The sequence below is a fragment of the Canis lupus genome, chromosome 16, assembly GCF_003254725.2.
Source record: "Canis lupus dingo isolate Sandy chromosome 16, ASM325472v2, whole genome shotgun sequence".
Taxonomy (NCBI): domain Eukaryota; kingdom Metazoa; phylum Chordata; class Mammalia; order Carnivora; family Canidae; genus Canis; species Canis lupus.
Window position 1 is genome coordinate 55,418,008 of NC_064258.1, and position 26,180 is coordinate 55,444,187.

At 49.0% G+C, this 26,180-nt stretch overlaps 3 protein-coding genes across 4 annotated transcripts in view; 1 reads left to right on the plus strand and 2 right to left on the minus strand.

The window, feature by feature from the left end:
- The window catches only part of LOC112676069 (uncharacterized), a 446,166-nt gene that overhangs the window by 300,039 nt on the left and 119,947 nt on the right, over window positions 1-26,180 (minus strand). The gene's annotated exons all lie outside the window — the stretch shown is intronic.
- Window positions 1-26,180, plus strand: part of LOC112666841 (ral guanine nucleotide dissociation stimulator-like) — a 471,056-nt gene that overhangs the window by 296,529 nt on the left and 148,347 nt on the right. The gene's annotated exons all lie outside the window — the stretch shown is intronic.
- Window positions 15,657-21,547, minus strand: LOC118350998 (ubiquitin carboxyl-terminal hydrolase 17-like protein 6). The gene has a single exon (XM_035700004.2). The coding sequence runs from the start codon at window positions 18,990-18,992 to the stop codon at window positions 17,451-17,453; it is 1,542 nt and encodes a 513-aa protein (XP_035555897.2). The 5' UTR covers window positions 18,993-21,547; the 3' UTR covers window positions 15,657-17,450.

Consider the following 26,180-nt stretch of genomic DNA (forward strand, 5'->3'; position numbering starts at 1 on the left):
CAGAGAGAGAGAGAGGGGCAGAGACACGGGAGGAGGAAGAAGCAGGCTCCATGCCCAGAGCCTGACGTGGGACTCGATCCTGGGTTTCCAGGATCACGCCCTGGGCCAAAGGCAGGTGCCAAACCGCTGAGCCACCCAGGGATCCGCAGATGTGTGAGTTATTTCCTGGAAAAATGGAATTGCCAATCCTGGATGGAGTTCTAGGTGGACCTCATACCTGTTTCCAGGCTACAATGTGTTGAGTCCTGGCTCCATCAACCTGTGGCAAAATGTCAGGCTGGAATTGTTTTCACAATAGAAATCTGGGCTGAAATTGGGTTTTGGGGACAGCCCCAAGGCTAGATTCCATGGCAGGATATGGAGGTTTAATCTGGGAGGCCACATCCAATCAATGATCTATGAGCTTGACAAGGATGGTAGGTTCCTGGCTATGGTGGGTTAATGTAAGGAGAAGGATTTACCTGACTCCCCTTCATGAGCTTTTGTGTTGTCCAGCAGGAGAAAACAAAGTCAGGACTTTTCACAGGAGATATCTTAGGGCATGTGTCTCGTGGCAGGTTTGAGCTCAGGCAGGAGACAGGAAACAGCTTCTAGGGAGATTGCCTCCTCCCGTGAGGTGTGCATCATCCCATTACCAGCTGGTCCAACAGAAGACACCACAGATGAACCACATCTTAGCTCTGCCTCTCCACTTCATAGAAATCAAGCACAGTAAAGGCATGGAGATGAGAACAATCCATTCCATGGTGATATTATTAAAAGTGCTCATTTTAATGGGAAAAGAACCCCACCCCTGTGGTGATAAGGGGACATAAAATACATTAGCCTCCTGTTACCAGAGGGCGAGATGAGAAGGTTTCCAAACAGTGTTTTAGTTTCTTTAGAAGAAGCCATTGCATTCACTCTTCTGGCAGTGGACCGAGCTAATCCTGTCTTCAGAGTGTAGGATAGAGGGGCCATTCCTCAGCATCTTAAAAGCCATTTACAGAAACCCCACAGCAAACATCATTCTCAATGGGGAAACACTGGGAGCCTTTCCCCTAAGATCAGGAACAAGGCAGGGATGGCCACTCTTACCCCTGCTATTCAACATAAGATACCTAGGAATCAACCTACCCAAAGAGGTAAAGGATCTATACCCTAAAAACTGCAGAACACTTTTAAGGAAATGGAGGGAGACACAAAGAGATGGAAAAATATTCCAAGCTCAAGGATTAGAAGAAGTAATATTATGAAAATGTCAAGGGTACCCAGGGCGATTCACACATTTAATGCAATCCCTATCAAAACACTGAGGACTTTCTTTAGAGATTTGGAACAAATCATCTTAAGATTTGTGTGGAAATAGAAAAGACCCTGAATAGCCAAGGGAATATTAAAAAGAAAACCATAGCTGTCTTTAAAATTTTTAGTGATACTGTGTGTGATACACGATTTGGAATATATGTGGAATCAATACATTTTGTTGCATTAGGGATTTTTCCATTTGGAGACATCTCAGTAAATCAGTTCCACATGGTGGCTCTAGCATGTTGGGGCTCACATGCCAGCGATCACACAGAAGCAAAGAATTGAAGGACACATGGAACCTGAAGACTCCATAAGCAAGGAAGGGACCTCGGGGAGAGAATGGAATTTTAAGAAATCCCTCACGGAAGAAGAGCATGGAGTGAAGACACTCTGGGTGCAGAGACGGGAGACGGTGGTGGATAAGGAAGAGCCCCGCCGTCAGGAGGGAATCCGATGCTGCCAATTCCTTCCAATGTGGCTGCTTTTGCCCTTGGAGTGTTCTAGATAATGTCTGCTTGAGGGCAACCTCCCAACTCAGTGACATTTTCAAAACTTTTCCAACAATGTGGTTTGGTTTTGTGGTTTTCTGTGCACAGTCTGGATCCCTGGTCAGTGAGAGGCTCCATCTCACTCTCCAACTGGCACAGATCTATCCCCTTACTCTCTACTCAATCTGTCTGATGAATAAATAAAATTTAAAGAAACCCTGATATTTTATCCACAAAATTCAAACTGTCTTATTATTTTCTAATAACTGTGATTCATGAATGTTATAATTCATTCTGAAAGGAAATAATGGAAACATTAAATGTATGTATATGTGACCAAAGTTTGAAAGAACACGAGAACGCTGCCCAAATCATAAGAATCAGCATAATCACACATTAATTACCTTTCAACAATGTATTAGTCAATCTTGCCCCTAAGAAATATAATTGTTACATAGCACCCATTAGTTAACCTCAAAACCCACATTCATTCAGTGGAGAATGTCTTTCTGAGGTGTCACCCAAGGACCAAAATTGGAGTGGAAGTGATCTGAAATCCTGTGCCCACCTCTTCTTTGTCAGGAGATTCTCACACAGACGGATGACAGTAAAGTGTCTGGACAGGTTAGAGTTGCTGGGATATGGAGCAATTCCCTGTGGGAGATGGGTCCTTGCCAGGCACCTGCTCTTCAGTCAAAGGTGGGGGTGGATTGTGAAGGGGCTGTGATTCAATCAACATGATCTAAGCAGGCAGGATGCATTTAACTCCTGAAATATAAGCATTTCATTGCCTCTTTGCATTTCCAAATATTATCAAGCACCGGGTTTATGGGTTGACTTCTCAATATATATTTTGTGCCCATAATTTCCTGAAAAGAAGTCTGTCGCCATACAAGGCTGTAGGTCATCGACTTACACGGTAGTTTGTCATTTAGTGTGTAGGTGCCTGGGTTTTCAAATCGGTGCTGGTTGTATATGACCAAACACATTGCTGCCAACACTCCACCCACCCTGGTTTGGACAAATGGTCTTTCAATATAAAGAGAAGATAAGCAATGGGATGAGGGATGCATGAGGACACGGTCAGACATGCTCACACTGACCCCAGGTCCTCAGCATCATTTCCACACTCAAAGCTGGCTGCTCACTGCTTCTAATCCTTTCACCTTCAAGTGGCCTCATTTTTCCCCAAGGCTGAAGGAAGGGAGGATTCACCCAATGTGCATCCAACTGTGCTAACTCCATCTATTACTAATATCCATAACCTATACCTGTTTGTTCAGATAACTCTGTCGTCTTCCATATCTGGATGAGAGTGGATTTTCCTTTGGGAAGATAGGTTTGCGTTTGGTTTGGTTGGGTTTGGTTGTTTTAGGTTTGGTTTGGTTTGGTTTTTTGATGGCAGGGAAGTAAAAGACAAGTGAGGTGACTAGAGGGGGAGAACAGCCCTGCTCAGGACTTCCACTAGCCTTTCTCCCTGGTCTCCCTGTGCACATGGATGGAATCCCCTCCACAGCGCATGAAGTCCTAATTGTGCTGGAGAGCCCAGCATTAAGGCCCTTTGCTCAAGCCTGCCTGCCTCCTCACCCCTCTACCCTATATTCCTGCAAGTCCAAGAATCCTTAGACTACTTTGCTGGTTCCAATCCCAACATGCCCCTGTGAGGATAGACCTTCCTACCTTTGAACCTCTGGGATTTTCATAGGCTTCCAGAAAGTAGGGAATATTTCTATTCATGTATGCATCTCTTGAGGGCCCAGGAAGCTGCATTTTCCTCAGAAGCCATGAGATAGCAATAGGGCGGCATTCATGGGATGAGACAGGGGCCTGAGGCTCAAGGGGCCAGACTCTGATCCGGGTCACATAATGATTGCATGAATGGGAGTTACTTAGGACCTGGGGGTGGGAGAAGGATCCCACACTGTGGCTTTTCTACTGCCTTTTGACATTTTAAACCCTAGTGTGCTCATAAAGGAGCTCTTCTACCCTCCACCTACAGGCATCTGCACAGAGAAAGGGAACACCCTTAAGCAGATGCTCTGGAGTGAGAAAAGAGCAGTCAGTTGTCTTTCTAAAAAAAAAAAAAAGAAAAAGAAATTCTCTGAATACAAATATGGAAGTGCTTGGTTTGGTTTGTTCTCATTTGGCATGGTGTTGTATTGTTTTGTTTCCATGGGCCCATATCAGAGATATCCCTGAGAAAGAGAGACTGAGAGGGAACGAGAGAGAGAGAGAGAGAGAGAGAGAGAGAGACACCGTGGCCTTGGTCTTGTGGTATTTAGACGACTTGTCAACCATTGCCTCCTTAGGAAATCATCAGGAGGGTAAAAAATCTCCTTGCCCAGGTCTCAGAAAGGAGGCATCATGATCCAACATTAAAGTTGGATCCAGAATATGTATAGAGGGAAACCACCCACTTATCCCATTACAGACCAATGTGCGACCCAGGGCCCATACAGTACACAGGGCTCCCTCACAGGGTGCACACGGTCAATGTTCCCTATGCAGTACTTCACGAAGGAGACTGGGTGTGCAGGAGACCCTCAAAGTCTACAGATCCCCCAAAACTATCAAGCTGTTGTCCCGTCTCAGTTAATTAAGGCTGGAGGAATTAAATTAATTATAGAGAGTTTCAGAATTGCTGAGATTTAAAAAAAAAAGAACACAAAATCAAAAGAAACACATGGACGCATTTCATTGGTGCTAACATTTTATTAAGGGAAATAAAACACTACACACAAATCTAAATTAACGCTGAGAATAACTGAAATGCACAGATGAAATATTGCCCACCACAATTCCCACAAAGCTACCACCACAGTCTAGAAAAACTAATCTCAGGAGAAAACAATATGTCCATTTGCAGGGCCCACAGTGGGTTCTCGATGCCGAAACCCCAAAGGCACACATGTGTACACCACAGACACATTAACATCTTAGATTCTATTTCCAATGGAGTAACAAGTGCTGATTCAAATTTCCCTCCATTTATTGGAAAACCTATTTGCAGAAGAGAAAATTGACATTCCAGAGGGAAGACTACCCTTTGTCACAGCACACAGATTCCCTAAAGAAAAGTGCAAGGTGTGTTTTGGGGGTTTGGGTGTCTGTGCATAGCCCCAGGGGCATGAGGGGCAGCATGCTGTGGACCCAGGAATTTCCATGCAAAGCAGCTGAGCAAGTGCTGATTCCCCACATGAGTCCAGGAGGGGCCACGTCCTCAGGTCCTCAGTCACCCCGTCAGGATGCAGTGGGGTGGAGGACAATGTCCGAGGCCAGGAGCTGGCTCATTCGCTCTCAGTGTCTTCTGAGGATGAGGACACCTGTAGGTCACCAGTGGAGGACACTCCAGGGGCCACAGACACAGGCTCTGTCTGACAGGTGGGGGGCAGGAGGGCCCTGAGCAGGGCCTGGCTTCTCGGGAGGAAGGAATGAGGGAGCTGCGAGGAACCGGGAGCTCCAGCAGCTTCTGTCCAATCTGGTGAAGACCATTCTCAGGGGCTGAGTGGGGGCCCGCGCAGAGTGCGGCCGTGGGGGCTCGGTGCACGGCTGCAGCATCTCCAGGTGAGGTGTGGCAGGTGTGGGCTGGGGGCCCTTGCTTGGCCCTTGCTTGGCAGGTGTCTTCCTGGGCTGCGGGCCTGGCTGTGCATCCACGGGCACGTCTGCTTCCTGGAGGACACAGACTCCCTGAATTCCCCACAGGGCCTCCCTGGATGCTCCTGCTGGTGTGCTGGCTGGGGCTCCACCACGCTTTCTTTCGGGGTTCAGGGTCCTGTCTAGGGGCATCTGGGCACATTTCTTGCCTGGAGTCTGGAGGGGCATTTGGGAATTGTCTGCAATGCTTTGCTGACTGCGGGACGGGTGTTCTTCTCAGGATATTTGGGTGGTACCTGGGTGTGTCCCAACCCATGGCCCTTGGAGCCATCCTGGGGACCCTTGAGGGAGACATTGCAGGGCCTCTTGGCTCTCTGCTGCACAACCAGGCTGTCAGCCCTGACACAGGGTTGGCGAGCCGGCTGAGGGGTGTCAGCGATCGGCACTTCCTGGGCACCAGGAGGTCCACCAAGTGGGCTGAGGCTAACTTAAGGGCTTCTGAGACGAGATGTGGAATGGGACTGGACACTCACGACTGGGTTGTCTTCACGTGGTTCCATCAGCAGGGCATGCTCAGCGATAGAAGTCCTCCTGGTGGTGTAGACGTGCATCGGCATGTGTGGATGCTGTGGGAAAAGAGAACACACGGGACTCCATGAGTTTGGCCCTGGCACCAAGGCAAAATGAACACTCAGGAAAGAAAGAAACAAACCGACAAATGGCCAAGACCTTAGTAACCACCCCCTCCCCCGGAACAGGGAAAGAAAAAGATGGGATCTGTTGACCTAGGAGTAGGGAATCTGGCTGCAGGGCTGTTCCGGAACAAAGGCCTGACAGGATGCTGTTGATGCCCTTGAGACATGGGGGGGACACACAAAGTCCTGCCTCACAGCGATGCTTCCTCCATTGGACCAGCGCTTCCATCCTCTCTGCTCATGAGGAGGTAGGAGTCCTGCTGCTGGAGAGTCATGGTGGGAGCTCCTGAGAGGGGATGGGCAAGGGGTAACGTGTCATGAAAGACAGAGGCCTGATCTCTGAGGATGGTATGTGCTCCAGCAGTGCCCGCCAATGACCTTCACATGCCAACGAGCCACGGTTCGCACAAATACAAGGCATAAGGCAACAAAATGGGCACCAAGGAAAAAATGGGTGCTAAGACCATGCTACTCAACTGCCACAGGTCAGCGAGGAAGTGGAGCCCTGCCTCCCCCAGGAAGCCCATGGAGCCCAGGGAGTCCCCAGGGGCACAGCCCGGGAAGCAGCACACACTCACCCTCACATAGTCACAAGATTCCGTGTCTTCCTTCCAGGTGCGCTTCTGCCCCTCCCGGGGTCGCCTGGGGAACCTGTGGAGCAGGGCCTTCCTCTGCTCAGCTTCTTGCCTGCACGAGAAATCAAAGCATGGACAGGAGAAGGAACTCCTTTCCCTGGCTTCCAGCCGGACACCTGCTCTGGGCTTGGGCCAACCTGGTCCTTTCCCTCCTCAGCCACTCTCCGCCCACCTCTGCCCCACCCTGACTACAGTGACCCACCAGGTCATCCAGGCAGTTTCTTGCATGCAGAGCCTATGAGAGAGTCTGCCTTGGCATGTGCCAAGCTCCATATATTCACTGGTGCAGGGACACTGCTCCAGCCACAAACCCCACACCAAAGCAGCAGGGACAGCTCCATCACCCAAATGTGGACCCTGTTAGCCTGGGAGCTCCTCTGCCTGCCTTGCCCAGCCTGGCTCTGCCGGCAGCCGCCCTGCACACTGTGCATGCACACGGACTCGGGGTCTGTCGTGTCAGCCCTGGCATTCGGGTCACAAGCCCCATTCCTCACCTTTCATCTCTCTGCCTTCTCCCTCTCAGCCTGGTCCAATAGCCCAGCCTGGTGCCGCTGGTCCCACGGACTCCCCGGCTCCACATTCTCCTTCAGTCTCCTGGAGCCCAAGGCCACGGGAACGAGGGTCATGTCCCAGTGTTTTATGGGGCATCTGGTGCTTGATGCCTTGTGTCCAAAGGCCTCACAGTCCCTGCACTTTACCTGGGGGAGGAAGAGGCAGGGGTCAGTGCATCCACTCAAATGCCAGTGAACCTGCCAGGCACACGAATGGGAGGCCATCCTCATGGAGTGGCACATTGGATGAGGACAGGGGACATCCTATCTGGCTAGTGAGGTGTCAGTATAGTGAAGACCTCTGTATGCTTACTCCCCATCCCGTGGAAGGGAGGAAAGGGGAAGAGGGATTGGAGGTGTCAGTTTGAGGACAGGTGGAAACATCATTAAGACTGGGGACAAACACAAGGCTCGATCTGATCTTATGGTGCCCTGGGGCTGATGCTCAGAGCGTCTGAGTGTCCCAGTGTGTAGCCTGGGGGGATTTCCTGCCCATGTCATGATGGACAACTGAGTTCGGGCCACGATCTTCCGGGAGCCTAGACTGTCTCAAGACTCCTGGCAGAGCTCCTGCTTCAAAACCCATGCCAGCCTCCCCACTCACCCTGGGATCCTCCTCCTCTAGTCTGGGAACTCTAAGGGCCAGTCCTGCTGTCTGTGGCCTCTTGCCTTTCTGGGGTCTCAAGGGACTGTCAGGCCCAAGCTGGGCATGACTGGCTGCCATCAGTCCCACGTTCTGGAGGGACAAGTCAGTCTGCTTCAGGGATGGGTTTCGGGTAGCCTGAGGGAAAAGAAACAAGAGAGTCCTATTCACCTGACCTAGGCGTCCTCCCTGTTCCGTCTTCCCAAGGAGGCCTTAGCGAGCTTCAGGACAGTTCTGCCAGAGAAACACACATTTCCCCCCGTCACTTCTCTTTCCTCCTTCCTGCCTAAGCTCTCCTGGCCTAACCACATCCCCGCTCTGAGGAAGGCCGCCCTTAAGGAAGGACTCTTGTTGACACTATCATTAAGTCTCTCCAAATCCCCTGTGGGAACAAAACCAGGGACGGGACCTCTCCTGATTGAGGTCCAGTGGGATGCACCATGGAGCACGCAAAGGGCAAAAGCGTCAGGAAAGTGGGCTTCCCTCTCTCATATCTGAATGCCCCTTGTGACAGCAGAGGAAGCCATAGTTAAGTCCAAATTCATTGGGAAAACACATTCTCCTCTACTCGATGGGAAGCTGCCCATCTGAACACTTCCATTCCATGTGTTCATGGCAGTGCCCCCAATTAACTGCCATCGAAGGTTTAGGAGGTGAATTTCTTTTCACCTTGGGAACCAGGTGATTCTTCTATTGAAAAAAAGGCCAATTATTTACGGGAGAGAGAGAGTGTGAGTGTGTATGAGGGAGAGTTATCACCTGAGCTGTAGGAAGGACAGAGGGAGATGGAGACACTCAGTTATCAGAAACCCAGTGAGGGCCTGGATCCATCTCCAGAGCCTGAGATCACGACCCGACCCAAGTCAGTCCCTGAAACAATGGAGCTACCCAGGTGCCCTGATCCTGTGTCTTCTCTAGGCCTGCAGGGCCCACTGAGACATTTAGGGGCCTTCTGTCCCTGCTCGTCCACCCCCCCACACCAATGTGACACCTGAGGCCCCATTCCACTGGCATTGGAACCTCTGGGTGTCCAGGGCATTCATAGCCATGCCTTGGCTCAGTCTCTGTTCTCAGAACATGTTAGACCAGAAACAGTCCTTAACCCGTGGAGGAAGGGCCAATCCCTCCATCATTTCCTCACTGTCCCATTGCTCGGACAGTGAAGGTCAGACCAGTGGCCCGAAAACTCACCTGAAGTGCAGTTGTGGTACTCATGCCCATCAGGAGAGGCTGAGAAAGGTCCTGGACAGACTCCACTGCAGGAGACTGTGTGTCCCATGGGAGAGAGGGATGGTCAGGAATGGCCACTTCCGTTGCTCCCGGACTTTTATACTGCCCCAAAGTCACATCACGTTTCATCCACTTGAAAGACATCCACCTAATCCTCTTAGGTGCTGCAGGGATTGAGCCACTCAGCAGCTTCAACAGGCTAATGATGCCCTCATGAGAGCGATTTCTATGACTCCGTGTGTGTGCCTGTGTGTGTGTGTCTCTGTGAATGGAGGTGTGAGTCCATGTGGATTTGGTGGAGATTGGAATTTCTGCAAGTGAAATTATATTGGTACATTTTAGCGTGGGAATTAACGTCAGACTCATGTTTCCTGAACTATTGATATTTTACCAACACTTCTGCTGAATTTAGACCTAATGGTAATAAAAATGGGGTCAAAGTTTGAGGATAATCATGATGTAATATTCATTTTATCAATTAAAACTTTCAGTTAAAAACGGAGATATCATATAGAGCATCCTAAACATGTTTTTTAATTGGACTCCATGGGTACAGAATAAACACCCGAAAACATGGTGGCTTCAGCGATGACACTTTTATTTTCTAAGTGTCCAGGGACGACAAGTGAACATCAAGAATTCAGCAGGGCCCCAGGGCTTGTGAAGCCCAGTCACTGACCAAGGCCTGGCAAAATGTTCCTGTTTCTCTTGGCCTCTGGTTAGTAAAGAAGACACATAGACTTAGGTTTCCACCTTTCCTAAGACTTATACGATTTCCTAAACTTCATTATTCTTCACTATTCTAACCTGCACAAAGATGCCTCCTTTTCCAATGCAAAGGATCATGGTCACAAGTAGGAATGAATTGTCGTGTCGACTCAAAAATGTTTCAGCAGACACTAGCAATTCTGTAGGTGGAAGAAGCCATAACGACACTTTCAAACCACAGGATAACCCAGTGCCCTCCTACCTGCATCTACACCTGCCAAGCCCACAATGTGGAAAAAGGCATAAGCCTACAACATATTCCAACTGAATCAAGAGAATATAAAGGATATTGGGATGGAATTCCCTGAGGAACAGTTAAAATGAGGCAGATAAACACTGGATTGAGGATAGAGACTCTTGTAGGAAAGGGAGTTTCAAAGGAATGTTTCCCAAAATCATTAAACCAGCCAGAGAATTTCTCTTGTGGTGGACCCGGGCCACACCTAGGCAGAAACTGGTATTCATCAAAACCTTCACAATCTTTGTAGATTGGGATCATAGTCCAGAGAGATAGAAGTGTAGAAGCCAAGCAATGGATGCCATATTCCCAAATGATTGGTTACAGCTACAAACATTCTGGCTGGTGAGGAGAACGAGTTCCTATGTGATACCTGCGCTCCTTTGGGAGAGTGATCTTCCCTGTCCTAGAGCACTGACGTCTAACACTCCTTGGCTCGCTTGAGGTTACTGAGGAAGAAAAAGGACATTCATAGAGATATCCATTGAACATAGAAACTGATCAAATTCTGTTCAGAAAGGAGCAGGGGCAGTTAGGGAGGTTGAGAAAGACCTGAAGGTGTTGTCTGATGAGAGAGTCAGGATTAGGACCTGGACTGGCCTGAATGGTCCCTATGAGAAAGAGACCATACCCAAATCCCTTAATCCAATCAAGCGATTATAGCCGATTGGAAGATCTTGCTCTTTATGATATTTCAGTTTTTAACTGAAAGTTAGTTGAGAAAATGGATATAACATCTTGAATAACCTCAACCCTGACCCCATTTTTAATACCATTAGGTATTAACTCCCATTCATGCAATCATTATGTGACCCAGGTCAGAGTATGGCCCCTTGAACCTCAAGCCCCTGTCTCATCCCATGAATGCCGCCCTATTGCTATCTCATGGCTTCTGAGGAAAATGCAGCTTCTTGGGCACTCATGGGATGTGTGCAGTAATAGAAATGTTCCCTACTTTCTGGAAGCCTATGAAGATCCCAGAGGTCCAAGAGTGGGGAGGCCTATCATCACGGGGAATGTTGGGATTGGAACTAGCAAAGTAGTCTAAGTATTCTTGGACTTGCAGGAATATAGGGCACAAGGGTGTGGAGGCAGGCAGGCTTGAGCAAAGGGCCTTAATGCTGGGCTCTCTAGCAGAATTGGGACTTCATGTGCAATTGACTGGATTCTGTCCATGTGCACAGAGAGACCAGGGAGAAAGGCTAGCGGAAGAAGGTCTGAGCAGACCTGTGCTCTCCCCTCTAGTCACCTGACATGTCTTTTGCTTCCCTGCCATCCAAAAACCAAACCAAACCAAAGCAAACCCAACCAAACAGGGCCAAACCTATCTTCCCAAAGCAAAATCCACTCTCATCCAGATATGGAAGACGTCAGATTTATCTGAACAAACTGGTATAGGTTATGGATATTAGTAATAGATGTATTTAGCACAGTTGGATGCACATTGGGTGAATCAGCCCCTCCTTCAGCCTTGGGGAAAAATGGGGCCACTTGAAGGTGAAAGGATTAGAAGCAGTGAGAGGCAGCTTTGAAGCTTTGAGTGTGGAAACGATGCTGGGGACCTGGGGTCAGTGTGAGCATGTCTGACCGTGTCCTCATGCATCCCTCATCCCATTGCTTATCTTCTCTTTATATTGAAAGACCATTTGTCCAAACCAGGGTGGGTGGAGTGTTGGCAGCAATGTGTTTGGTCATATACAACCAGCACCGATTTGAAAACCCAGGGCACCTACACAAAGAAATGACAAACTACCGTGTAAGTCGATGACCTGCAGCCTTGTATGGCGACAGACTTCTTTTCAGGAAACTATGGACACAAAATATATATTGAGAAGTCAACCCATAAACCCGGCGTTTGATAATATTTGGAAATGCAAAGAGGCAATGAAATGCTTATATTTCAGGAGTTAAATGCATCCTACCTGATTATATCATGCTGGTTGAATCACAGCCCCTTCACAATCTACCCCCACCTTTGACTGAAGAGCAGGTGCCTGGCAAGGACCCATCTCCCACAGGGAATTACTCCATATCCCAGCAACTCTAACCTGTCCAGACACTTTACTGTCATCCATCTGTGTGACAATCTCCTGACAAGGAAGAGGTGGGCACAGGATTTCAGATCACTTCCACTCCAATATTGGTCCTTGGGTGACACCTCAGAAAGACATTCTCCACTGAATGAATGTGGGTTTTGAGGTTAACTAATGGGTGCTATGTAACAATTATATTTCTTTGGGGCAAGATTGACTAATGCATTGTTGAAAGGTAATTAATGTGTGATTATGCTGATTCCTATGATTTGGGCGGCCGTTCTCAGGTTGTTTTAAACTTTGGTCACATATACATGCATTTAATGTTTCCATTATTTCCTTTCAGAATGAATTATAACATTCACGAATCAGAGTTATTAGAAAAATAATGTAATAGTTTGAATTTAGTAGAGAAAATATCAGGGTTTTTAAAATCTTTATTGATTCATCAGACAGATTGAGATAGAGAGCTAAGCGGATAGATCTGTGCCAGTTGGAGAGTGAGACGGAGCCTCACACTGAGCAGGGATCCAGACTGTGCACGGCAGACCCCAAAACCAAACCACATTGTTGGAAAAATCTTGAAAATGTCTCTGAGTTGGGAGGTGGATCGGACACGAGAGAGGAGGTCAGTGTAGCAAAGTGCAAAGGACTCAGTGCTTCCCACACCCTGAAATACTGAGAAACACCGGGCTCCCCGGATCTAATCGACTTGGATGTGGGGACATAGATGCCAAGACATGAACACGTTTCACTGTTTGTTTCTGTTTAAGATTTATTTGTTTATTTGTTTGAGACAGGGAGAGACCAGAGAGAGACCACAGAGTAGCGGGAGAGAGGGGGGCCGACAAAGAGAGGGAGAGAGATTCTCAGGGAGACTCCCCAGTGGCCGTGCTGCTGGATTCGGGGCTCCCTCCCACATTCCTGAGACCCACATGTCTGGCGTTATTTTTCATTTCCGGGTAAGAAGCATGAGACAGCAAGGCCCTCAAGCAGACATTATCTAGGACACTCCAAGGGCAAAAGCAGCCACATTGGAAGGAATTGGCAGCATCGGATTCCCTCCTGACGGCGGGGCTCTTCCTTATCCACCACCGTCTCCCGTCTCTGCACCCAGAGTGTCTTCACTCCATGCTCTTCCTCCGTGAGGGATTTCTTAAAATTCCATTCTCTCCCCGAGGTCCCTTCCTTGCTTATGGAGTCTTCAGGTTCCATGTGTCCTTCAATTCTTTGCTTCTGTGTGATCGCTGGCATGTGAGCCCCAACATGCTAGAGCCACCACGTGGAACTGATTTACTGAGATGTCTCCAAATGGAAAAATCCCTAATGCAACAAAATGTATTGATTCCATATATATTCCAAATCGTGTATCACACACAGTATCACTAAAAATTTTAAAGACAGCTATGGTTTTCTTTTTAATATTCTCCTGGCTATTCAGGGTCTTTTCTATTTCCACACAAATCTTAAGATCATTTGTTCCAAATCTCTAAAGAAAGTCCTCAGTGTTTTGATAGGGATTGCATTAAATGTGTGAATCGCCCTGGGTACCCTTGACATTTTCATAATATTACTTCTTCCAATCCTTGAGCTTGGAATATTTTTCCATCTCTTTGTGTCTCCCTCCATTTCCTTAAAAGTGTTCTGTAGTTTTTAGGGTTAGGATCCTTTACCTCTTTGGGCAGGTTGATTCCTAGGTATCTTATGTTGAATAGCAGGGGTGAGAGTGGCCATCCCTGCCTTGTTCCTGATCTTAGGGGAAAGGCTCCCACTGTTTCCCCATTGAGAATGATGTTTGCTGAGGGGTTTCCCTAGATGGCTTTTAAGATGCTGAGGAATGTTCCTCTATCCCTACACTCTGAAGACAGGATTAGCTCGGTCCACTGCCAGAAGAGTGAATGCAATGGCTTCTTCTAAAGAAACTAAAACACTGTATTGAAACCTTCTCATCTCGCCCTCTGGTAACAGGAGGCTAATGTATTTTATGTCCCCTTATCACCACAGGGGTGGGGTTCTTTTCCCATTAAAATGAGCACTTTTAATAATATCACTGTGGAATGGATTGTTCTCATCTCCATGCCTTTACTGTGCTTGATTTCTATGAAGTGGAGAGGCAGAGCTAAGATGTGGTCCATCTGTGGTGTCTTCTATTGGAGCAGCTGGTAATGGGATGATGCACACCTCACGGGAGGAGGCAAGCTCCCTAGAAGCTGTTTCCTGTCTCCTGCCTGCGCTCAAACCTGCCACGAGACACATGCCCTAGGATATCTCCTGTGAAAAGTCCTGACTTTGTTTTCTCCTCCAGGACAACACAAAAGCTCAGGATGGGAAGTCAGGTAATCCTTATGCTTACATTCACCCACCATGGCCAGGAACCTACCCTCCTTGTCAAGCTCACAGATCATTGATTGGATGTGGCCTCCCAGATTAAACCTCCATATCCTGCCATGGAATCTAGCCTTGGGGCTGTCCCCAAAACCTAGTTTCAGCCCAGATTTCTATTGTGAACACAATTCCAGCCTGACATCTTGCCACAGGTTGATGGAGCCAGGACTCAACACATTGTTTCCTGGAAACAGGTATGAGGTCCACCTAGAACTCCATCCAGGATTGGCAATTCTGGTTTCCCAGGAAATAACTCATGAATCTGGGGATCCCTGGGTGGCTCAGCGGTTTGGCGCCTGCCTTTGGCCCAGGGCATGATCCTGGAATCCCGGGATCGAGTCCCACGTCAGGCTCCGGGCATGGAGCCTGCTTCTCCCTCCTCCAGTGTCTCTGCCCCCCTCTCTGTCTATCATAAATGAATGAATGAATTAATTAATTAATTAATAAATAAATCTTTTAAAAAAAAGAACTCGTGAATCTGTTCTGTGGGAGGCTCTGCAGATTCTTTGGTCTGTCCTCATGACTAATAGATCTTGATATAGAGAGACACCCCTTGAGTGACTAATGGATACCTGGACAGGATGAGCATTGAAGTCCAGACACCTAACCAGAGAATCCATATGCTGACTGTCCAGCCTCCACCGTCCCCACAGTGTGCTATCCAACCATCTCCCATCATCCCTCCTCGGGGTCTCTGCTAGCCTTGGACAGAGATGGTGTGCTTCTGGTTCAATCTACTCCCTCCCCCTTAATTTCTCATACAAGCATCTTCCTGGTCAGAGCTCTCATAATTGAAGAGACCCTGAAGAATAATGTCCCTATGTCCCATTGCATTTCCTCTTAAATGGCTGCTGGCGCTTCCCCTATATTGAGCCAGTGAGTAGGAGTGAGAAATTCCCATGGGGGGAGGATATGAATTTGAGCTGCAGGTGACCTAGAGGTGGCTGTGGAATTCCACTCAGGGGAAGCAGGCAAAGAAGCCTCTGTGAGGAGCCAGCCTGGAAATAAAACAACTGTTTCAAGGTTCTGAACTACTGGGGAGAAAAAGCCTGCACACCAAATCATATGTGGGAATTTTTTATTAAGAATAAAAAACCACACCACTTCCTAATAACATTTTAGAGCAAAAACAAACAAAGCAGATGCAATATTCTGCATAACAATTTCAGAGAAATAATATCAACAAGTACAGAAAATGTCTTCTAGGAGAAAACATGGTGTAATTTGCAGAACTCTGAATGGGATCTTTTTCTAAATCAGAAATTCAGACATTTATAAAACAATTTCAGATTAACTTGTTAATTTCTGTTTACAACCAAGTTACAAATTGCCAGGATGATTTCCCTACATTTGTTAGAAAATGGATTTCACTAAGACAAACTTGACATTCCGGATTGGATGCACGCTTTGACAGTCCTATAGATTTACCTAAAGAAAAACTGCAGCATCTGTGTAGTGGGGGGAGTGTATGTGTAGGCGCACAAAAGCAGGACACCCAGCACGTTGTGGACTTGACCGTTTCCATCCAGTTCAGCGGAGGAATTGCTGGTTCACCACAACAGTCCAGGTGGAGACATATCCTCATTCCAACAGACACCTCCTCAGGGTCCTCTGCTGTGGAGGACAAGTCCCCGAGTCCATGAGCTGTCTCATTCCCTATGACAGTCTTCAGAGGACGGGGATACCTGCAGGTCCTCTTAGGGAACTCTTGGCAAGACATGCACACAGGTTTCCTCACTCTTTACGACACAATAAACTGTATTGGTCAAAAGAAACACAATTCCCAGACATGAAAGAAACCCTGACACTTTATATCTCTAATCTGTCTTTGTTACATGAAAATCTACAAAAAAGCTTGATTTCTTCTGCACAGATCCTATCGTCCCTTACTCTCCAGTAAGGGTGGTATTTCCAAGTTTGAATACAGAGTGAAAATAACATTATGATGTGATGTTACAACTGCACATCTACGGTCACACTCAGAGGCGTTTGCTGGTCATGTAATAATTTCCATTCTACAATGAACTTGTCAAACTCTTCTGTAAGAAATGCAATGATAACACAGAACACATATAACCTGACCTCAAAACGCTTTTGCTAGACTCATGAACTTGGCACTGTTTTCCAAGGTATCAAACCAGGTCCAAATTTGAATTTGAACTGGTCTGAAATCCAGAGTCCACTGCTTCTGGGTCAGGAGGTGCCACAGAGCAGATGGTAGCAAGAGTTGTAAAAAGTTATATTCAGTGGGAGGCTGGGCATTTCCTTTTGGAATAAGAGCCCTTGTTAGTTTGCTTCTCTTCAGTCTTAATGTGGGAGAGAGTGAATGGAACATAATATAATCACTATGGTTATATCAGGCTGGATGCAGTTATTGTCCCAAAAGTAAGCACTTAATTTCCTTCTTACAATTTCCAAGCATTGACCAAGACACATCGCTAGCAAGACCCAATACATACTCATGTGTTCAGACAAATATTCTTTCAATATAAATAGAAGAAAAGCATTGGGAAGTGGGGACCATGACGAGAGGGTCAAAGATACTTCAACCCCAGGTCCTCAGCATCATATCGACTCTCAACCCTGACTGCTCACTGCCTCTCACCTGCAAGTGGCCCCCACTCTCCCCAAGGCTGAAGGAGAGGCAGGTTCCTCGATACACCCCATATGAAATCCACACTATCCCAATATAAGATCATGACAAAGACCCAGGTTTAAATATCAGTGTCCTCTAGGTTCAGTTGAAGGCCATATCCCATGAACACACCAGATAGATGGTTCTTCCATACATACAGAACACACACTTCGCACAACACAAAGTATTTCCAGTATGGGTCTGTGTTCGGGTTTGGAGTGAGTGACGCTGTGTGTGTGGGTGTGTGCGCCCATGTGCACCAAAGTTAGGAGACACATCCCTGGACTGCTTCCCCAGACCTCTGTCCCTTCTTGCTCATCCTCTTGGTAGGTCGGGCTCTCCCTGGCACACGTGGGACCTTGGCCACGTCCCCGGCCACCTGAGGTGGGAGCATCCCAGCTGCAGTGGTGAGCAGGTCGACGGTCTGCTGAGGATGATTCTTCGGCATCTCAGGTCTGTATTTGGAGTGGTGAAGGATGACTGCGTTTGCAGGAAGAGCAATTTCTCTTCTCCTGACATTGAGTTCAAGCTTAGGTCGATTGCGTTCCTGGAGGCATCTCCACTGGTCTAATGTCATTTGTTGCCTTGAGGTCTCTTCCCCACGCTCCTCCAACTCAGGAAGGTTCACGGAGGGATCCGTTGCCGGCTCTCCTGAGGCCTCACCCACCACTGTGGGGTCTGCCTCGGGAGATGCGAGTCCTCCCTCCTCGACTGACTCCCTCCCAAGGTCTCTCTCCAGATCAGTCTTCTGCATATAAAAGAGGACATAGGCAGGTTGGCGCAGCGCGCAAGTCACATCACAGGCGCTGACCTTAGCATCATCCATTTTATACCACTGGCCATTTCCTGCCTTTACGAAACAGAAGTAATGTCCGCTGTGGCAACTCCTCCCAGCGTGCACCAGCACGGCATAGAGCACATAAACCAAGGGTCCTGCCCTCTGCTCAGACAGGCAGTGTTGCATGTCAAGGCGCTCAGGATATTGCACCTCCTTAGTCATTTTGTTGCCTGTCAAGTCTGAGAATCGTCTCAAGACCAGGATGAGGACCTTCGGGGAAGTGTGCAAAGTCAACACCTTGGACGCAGGCACCTTCTCCAGACACTTACTACAATGGTAGGCATTTTCACCTTCCAGCAGTTCGGGCTTCATCAACTGCTCCAAAGCTTGGCTGACGCTGTGAGCAGCCCCGATGTCCAGGCTGATGTCCAGGTAAGGTTCCAGAGTGCTCGAAATGCCTTGGCAGTGGAGACACTGGATTTGAGACCTCCAGTACCCCCCAAAGAGTTGCTGGATGAGGGTGCTGTCCTGAGGACACTCAGGGTCTGAGAGCTTGTCCTCAGGCAAGCATGCTTGCTGCATTGCATCCAGAATGAACATGAGATACTCATGGGCATCTTCCTGCTTGTGTCTGTGGAAGGCGGCGAGCAGGAGTGGCAGGGGCCGGAGCACACGTCCAGGATGGCAGAGAACCCGCGTCAGGTGAGCCTGCAGGGTACACAGCATGCAGGATGTCTGCCTCCTACAGGTGGTCCCGTGCTGCTGGGACAGCATGTAGCTGGCGAGGGGCTCTGTGTAGGTCAGACACTGTAGGGTCGCATTCACATAGCAAGTGTTGCCCATGTTCTGAAGCCCGGCTCCCACCTGGGAAAGGCTCTTCCAACTCAGAGGCGTCTTGGTGGGAGGCAGCCCTGCTGATGCGGGAGCCAACGGGTCAGTCGGGGAGGAGAGAGTCTTTGATGCAGGGGATGTCGTCTCGGGCACAGAGGGTCCTCCGTGGACTTCAGCACCGCCTCTCTTGACCAGCATGACTGGGGTTTGGGAGAGGCGCTGAACTGAGGCTCCTCTGAGGGGTGGAGGTGGGCAGCCTCCATGTCTGCAGAAACAGTGTCCACAAGATACATTCAACCAGGAGCTTCGGGTCGCAAAGGGATGCTCCTCTCACTGTGCCAGTTTCCAAATGTCAGATAGTGAACCTCACCTCCACCTTTTATGGCTTTTGGGCCCTGGGATAAGGCACAAAGTCCTCTCATCCACTCTAATTGCTAGATTGGATTACAGGATTTGGGTGTGGTCCCTCCCTGACGGAGACCATTCAGGTCAGCCCAGCTCCCATTCTTGCCTCCCACAACAGGCAACTTTCAGATTATTCTCAACCTCCTTAACTGTCCCTGCACCTTTCTCAACAGAATTTGTTCAGAGTTTCTATGTTCAGAGGAAACCTTTTTGAATGTCCTTTCCTTTGAGTAACCCCAAGCGAGCCAAGGAGTGTTAGACGTTAGTGCTCTAGGACAGGGAAGATCACTTTCCCAAAGGAGCTCAGGTATCACATAGGAACTCGTTCTCCTCACCAGCAGAATGTTTGTAGCTGAAACCAATTATTTGGGAATATGGCATCCATTGCTTGGCTTCTACACTTCTATCTCTCTGGACTATATTCCAGTCTACAAAGATTGTGAATGTTTTGATGAATACCAGTTTCTGCCTTGGTGTGACCCAGGTCCACCACAACAGGAATTCTCTCACTGGGAAACATTCTTTTGGGAAACATTCCTTTGAAACTCCCTTTCCTACAAGAGTGTATATCTTAAATCCAGTGTTTATATGCCTCATTTTACCTGTCCAAGACCGCGGGACCTTGGACACAAGGCATCAAGCACCAGATGCCCCGTAACACACTGGGACGCAACCCTCCTTCCCCTGGCCTTGGGCTCCAGGAGGCTGAAGGAGAATGTGGAGCCGGGGAGTCAGCAGGACCAGCGGCACCAGGCTGGGCTGTTGAACCAGGCTGAGAGGGAGAAGGCAGGGAGATGAAGGTGAGGAATGGGGCTGGTGACCCGAACACCAAGGCTATATGACAGACCCCGAGTACGTGTGCATGCACAGTGTGCAGGGCGGCTGCGGGCAGAGCCAGGCTGGGCGAGGCAGGCAGAGGAGCTCCCAGACTAACAGGGTCCACATTTGGGTGATGGAGCTGTCCCTGCTGATTTGGTGTGGGGTTTGTGGCTGGACAAGTGTCCCTGCACCAGTGAATGTATGGAGCTTGGCACATGCCAAGGCAGACCCTTTCAGATTCTGAATGTAAGAAACTGCCTGGACGACCTGTTCAGCTCCCGATAGTTAGGGATGAGGGGCAGAGGTGGGCGTAGAGTTGCTGCGGAGGGAAAGGACCAGGTTGGCCCAAGCCCCGAGCAGGTGTCCGGCTGGAAGCCAGGGAAGGGAGTTCCTTCTCCTTTCCATGCCTTGATTTCTGGTGCAGGCAAGAAGCCGAGCAGAGGAAAGGCCTGCTCCACAGGTTCCCCAGGTGACCCCAGGAGGGGCAGAAGCGCACCTGGAAGGAAGACACGGAATCTTGTGACTATGTGAGGGTGAGTGTGCGCTGCATCCCGGGCTGTGCCCTTCTGGACTCGCTGGGCTCCATGGGCCTCCTGGGGGAGGCGGGGCTCCACTTCCTCTCTGACCAGTGGCAGTTGAGCAGCGTGGATTTGCACACTTTTTTCCCTTGGTGCCCATGATGTTGCCTTATGCCTGGTATTTGTGCGAACACTGGCTGTTTGACGTGTGAAGGTCATTGGCGGGCACTCCTGGAGCACATACCAACCTCAGAGAAGAACAGGCCGCTGTCCTTTGTGACACATCATCCCACACTGCCCATCCCCACTCAGGAGCTCCCACCATGACTCTCCAGCTGCAGGACTCCTATCGCCTCATGAGCAGAGAGGATGGAAGCGCTGGTCCAATGGAGGAAGCATCGCTGTGAGGCAGGACTTTGCGTGTCCCCCCCATGTCTCAAGGGCATCAACAGCATCCTGTCAGGCCTTGTTTGGACGAGTCCTGGAGCCAGATTCCCTACTCCTAGGTCAACAGATCCCAACTCTTTCTTTCCCTGTTCCGGGGGAGGGGGTGGTTACTAAGGTCGTGGGCATTTGTTGGTTTCTTTCTTTCTTTCCTGAGTGTTCATTTTGCCTTGGTGCCGGGGCCAAACTCATGGAGTCCCGTGTGTTCTCTTTTCCCACAGCGTCCACACATGCCGATGCTCGTCTACACCACCAGGAGGCCTTCTATCCCTGACCCTGCCCTGCCGATGGAACCACGTACTCAGCCCCCTGACATAAGACTCCGGTCCCATTCCACCTCTCGTCTTAGAAGCCCTCAAGTTAGCCACAGCCCACTTGGTGGACCTCCTGGTGCCCAGGATGTGCCGATGGCTGACACCCCTCAGCCGGGTCGCCAACCCTTTGTCAGGGCTGATAGCTTGGTTGTGCAGCAGAGAGCCAAGAGGCCCTGCAGAGTCTCCCTCGAGGGTCCCCAGGCTGGCTCCCAGGACCATGGGCTGGGACACACCCAGGCACCACCCAAGTATCCTGAGGAGAACACCCGTCCCACTGTCAGCAACGCATTGGCAAATAATTCCCAAATGCCCCTCCAGACTCCAGGCAAGAAATGTGTCCAGATGCCCCTAGACAGGTCCCAGAACTCCTGAAAGAAACCGTGATGGAGCCCCAGCCAGCACACCTCCGGGATCATTGTGGAAGCCCCTGTGGGGATTTCGGGGAGTCTGTGTCCTCCAGGAAGTAGACGTGCCTGTGGATGCACAGCCAGGCCCCTGCAGCCCAGGAAGACACCTGCCTTCCGGCCAAGAAAGGGCCCCCAGCCCACACCTGCCACACCTCACCTGGAGATGCTGCAGCCGTGTACTGAGCCCCCACGGCCGCCCTCTGCGCGGGCCCCCACTCAGCCCCTGAGAATGGTCTTCACCAGATTGAACAGAAGGTGCTGGAGCTCCCGGTTCCTCGCAGCTCCCTCATCCTTCTTCCCGAGAAGCCAGGCCCTGCTCAGGGCCCTCCTGCCCCCCACATGTCGATTGGAGCCTGTGTCTGTGGCCCCTGGAGTGTCCTCCATGGTGACCTACAGGTGTCCTCATCCTCAGAAGACACTGAGAGCGAATGAGCCAGCTCCTGGCATCGGACATTGTCTCCACCCCACTGCACCCTAAGTGGTGACTGCGGACCTGAGGACGTGGCCCCTCCTGGACTCATGTGGGGAATCAGCACTTGCTCAGCTCCTTTGCATGGGAATTCTCGGGTCCACAGCCTGCTGCCTCTCATGCTCCTGGGGCCGTGCACAGACACTGAACCCCAAAGGCACACAATGCACTTTTCTTTAGGGAAATCCGTGTGCTGTGGAGAAGGCTACTCTTCCCTCTGGAATGTCAATTTTCTCTTCAGCAAATAGATTCTCCTAGAAATGGAGGGAATTTCGAATGAGCACTTGTCACTCCAATGGAAATAGAAACTCAGACTTTAAGCTCTCATTGGCGTACACATGTCTGCATTTGGGTTTTCAGCTTTGAACAGCCGCTGTGGGCCCTGCAAATGGACACTGTGTTTTCTCCTGAGATGAGCTTTTCTTGACTCAGTGGTGGTAGCTTTGCCGAAACTGTGATTGTCGATATTTAACCCAGGCAGTACGTTTATTCTTTAGTGTTAATTTAGAATTGTGTGTAGTGTTTTTCTGTTAATAAAATATTAGCACAAATGAATAGTGTGCATGTCATTCTTTTGATCTTGTTTTGTGGGGTTTTTATTGCTCAGCATTTCTGAACCTCTCCATAGTTATATTAATTCCTCCAGCCATAATTACTTGAGAGGAAACAGCAGCTTGATAGGTTCAGGGGATACGTAGACATTGAGGGTCTCATGCACACCCAGTGTTCTGCATGAAGTACTACCCAGGCAACGTGGATCCCTGAGCATCCAGTGTGGGTGCCATGTGCTCCGCATGGGGCCTCGGTCACACGTGGTCTGTAATGGGATGAGTTGACCGTTTCATTCTTTATATATCCTGAAACCCACTTCAATGTTGGATCATGATGCCTCCTTTCAGAGGCCTGAGCATGGAGATTTATCTCCCTCCAGATGATTTCCTAACAAGGCAATGTTTGACTAGTGGGCATGTAATGGTCCAAATAGCACGAGACCCAGGACTGGGTACTTCCCTCTGACTGTCTCTCTTTCTCTCTCTGTCCCTCGTTCTCAGGCATATCTCTGAAGTGGGCCAATGGAAACAATACAACACCATGTGATACCAAACCAAATGAAACTCAGCAAAACCAAACCAACCCAAACGAAACCAAACCAAAGCACATCCATGGTTGTGTCATGAGGATTTCTTTTTTAGGAAAAACAACTGACTGCTCTTTCCTCACTCCAGAGCTCCTGTTCAAGGGTGTTCCCTCTCTCTGTGCATATGGAGGGTAGAGGAGCTCCTCGATGTGCACACTAGGTTTTTAAATTCAGAGGGCAGTAGAGAAGCCATGGTGTGGGATCCTTCTCCCACCCTCAAGCCCTAAGTAACTCCCATTCATGCAATCATTATGTGACCCGGGTCAGAGTCTGATCCCTGGAGCCTCAGTCCCCTGTCTCATTCCATGAAAGCTGCCCTATTGCTACCTCATGGCTTCTGAGGAAAATGCAGCTTCCTGGGCACTCAAGGGATGCATGCCACAACAGAAATATGAGGATCCCAGAGGTCCAAGGGTAGGAAGGCCGATCCTCACAGGGAATGTCGGGATTGGAGATAGTGAAGTAGCCTAAGGATTCTTGGACCTGCAGGTATATAGGGCACAGGGGTGAGGAGGCAGGCAGGCTTGAGCAAAGGGCCTTCAGGCTGGGCTCTCCAGCAGAACTGGTACTTCATGTGCTTGGAGGGAATTTGGTCCATGTGCCCAGGGAGACCAGGGAGAAAGACTAGCAGAAGAAGTCCTGGGCAGGCCTGTGCTCTCCCCTCTAGTCACCTCACGTGTCTTTTGCTTCCCTGCCATCAAAACACCAAACCAAAGCAAAGCAGACCAAATCTATCTTCCCAATGGAAAATCCAGTCTCATCCAGATATGGAGGAAGACAGAGTTATCTGGACAAGCTGGCATAGGTTATGGATATACCATGAGCCTGAGACACTAAATCTCAAATTGTCAAGAAGCAAAACTTGTATATGGAGAACAATAAAATTCATTCCAGTGACAAGAAGCCAAACATAAAGAATGTATCTATAAAATATGAGTGTAAAAAATTGAAGTTACCAAATGTCTTAAAATCGAAGAGTTGAGAAAACACGAAACCAGTGGAAAAGGGGAAAAAGACAAAAAAGCATCATAGAAGTTTAAACTGCAGATATAGGAATCATTAGATGAACAGTCACATTCTCTATACTGTGTTGTCCCACACCTGGAATACGCAGCCCTTTGATGTCCATACACATGGTGTTCATGGCATCTTGGGAGCTGATCTCCCGGGGGAGGGGCCTGCTGCACTGATGCTCAGGGTCTGTTCCTGGTCCGGCTTACACGTCCCCTTGCCTCGGGGCTGGGCTCACTGTGAGCTCTTTCTGGTTTTCCTGTGTGGCTTTGTTCCTTGAAAGCCCTCTGTGCCTCTTTAGGAGACCAACACGAAATGGCTGGAATCTGATCTCCAGCCTCAGAGAAGAAAGATCAGGGTCCCGCTCTTCAGTAAGCACTCAGGGCCAAGCAGGAGTCACTGGGGTGTGCCAGATGCTGCAGACGCCTGTGGTGGGCGCCCAGACCAGTCTGCCAGAGAAGAGAGAGGGTTGCCCTGTTACTGTTCCTTCCAGGGTCTCTGCACTGAGAGCTGTCCCCCGGGGGTGCACCTACACTCTCTGCCTCTCCCAGGGGAAGGGGCAGGGTCCCCACTTCCCTGTCCTTTGCAGGATTCCCATGTGGAGAGTGGTCAGCCGATTAGGCAAAGTGGTTCCAGTTTTAGGGCCAACTGAGCTGAGATTCCCCTCGCACTCTTGTTGGCCATGACCAGTGTCCACACCCCAAGGCTTGGGAACTCCACCCCCGTGGGCACCCCCATTCTTTTTGGGACTCTGAGAATTCTGAGACACTGTGTCCAAAGTAGTGTCTGCCCATTTCACCACCTGAGCTCATTTCAGGCAAGGTTGTGTCTCACCGGATCAGATTGCCAAGGCAGATTGCAATGTGGGCTCTGTGGCCCTTCCCTTTCCCGATTCTGGGGTGTGTAAACTGCCCGCCCTGCCATTCACCTTCTGATATATCACTTTGGATTCACGTCTCGCATCTCCCACCTTGCAGAGGGTGGTCGCTTTTCTACTGAATTGCTCCAGCAATTCTTTTATTAAACGTCAGGTGGGATTCCTAGCTCTTCACAATGATCGGATAGCATCTACCTACCATCAAGGATCCAGCTGAGCGGAGGTCCCCAGTTTTCGACAATCTTGCCCCTTCACTATCTTATTTCATTGCAATTGTAATTTGCCAGTGTTTTACACAGTTGACCTCACTGAATTTTTAAATATATTTATTCTTGCGATAAGAATAATCAATTATCTCAGGTTCCTCGGGGAGTTGGTACATACACAATGCCTAATATATTCAGTAAGTAATTATGAAAATACAAGTATTGTGATGAATCAATTTTGAGTTTATGATGTGCATAGGAACAGGGTTAGAGGATGACAATACCTTAGTTCAAATCCAACAGTAGATACGGACGCATTTATGGGAAGCTGGAACTGCCCACTGTCCTCCTAATTTCTGTCAAATGCACCGAATCCTATTTGGGAATTTTCAAATTGGATGTAGAATACGCTTCTTGCTCAAATGTTGTTTAACTGATGTAGCAGGATCTGATGACTCTACCTTTGCTTATTTAATAGAGGATGCTCAGGCATAGCTGGTGGTTTGCCTATCCTGAGGAATCCACACACATGTAGAGAAAGTATCCTCTTCTCTTTTACAACGTAAAATAAATATGTGTCATTTGCCTCAAAAAGTTAAAATACATTGGAACGAGATCTAATGAGGTATGAAAACAGGTGGAATACCATTTGACTTTCTAAGACAGCATTTATAATCATTCCTTTATGTATGGATGTGTGTATTCTTTGAGTATCTGCGTGTGTTGGGGGTTTGTTTCAGGAAAGAGGGTCTACCTGGAGGAAGAGCAGACCTTGCCC

Coding starts and splice junctions, on each gene's coding strand:
- LOC118350998 (XM_035700004.2), bottom strand. CDS start 18,992: ATGCTGGTCAAGAGAGGCGGTGCTGAAGTCCACGGAGGACCCTCTGTG.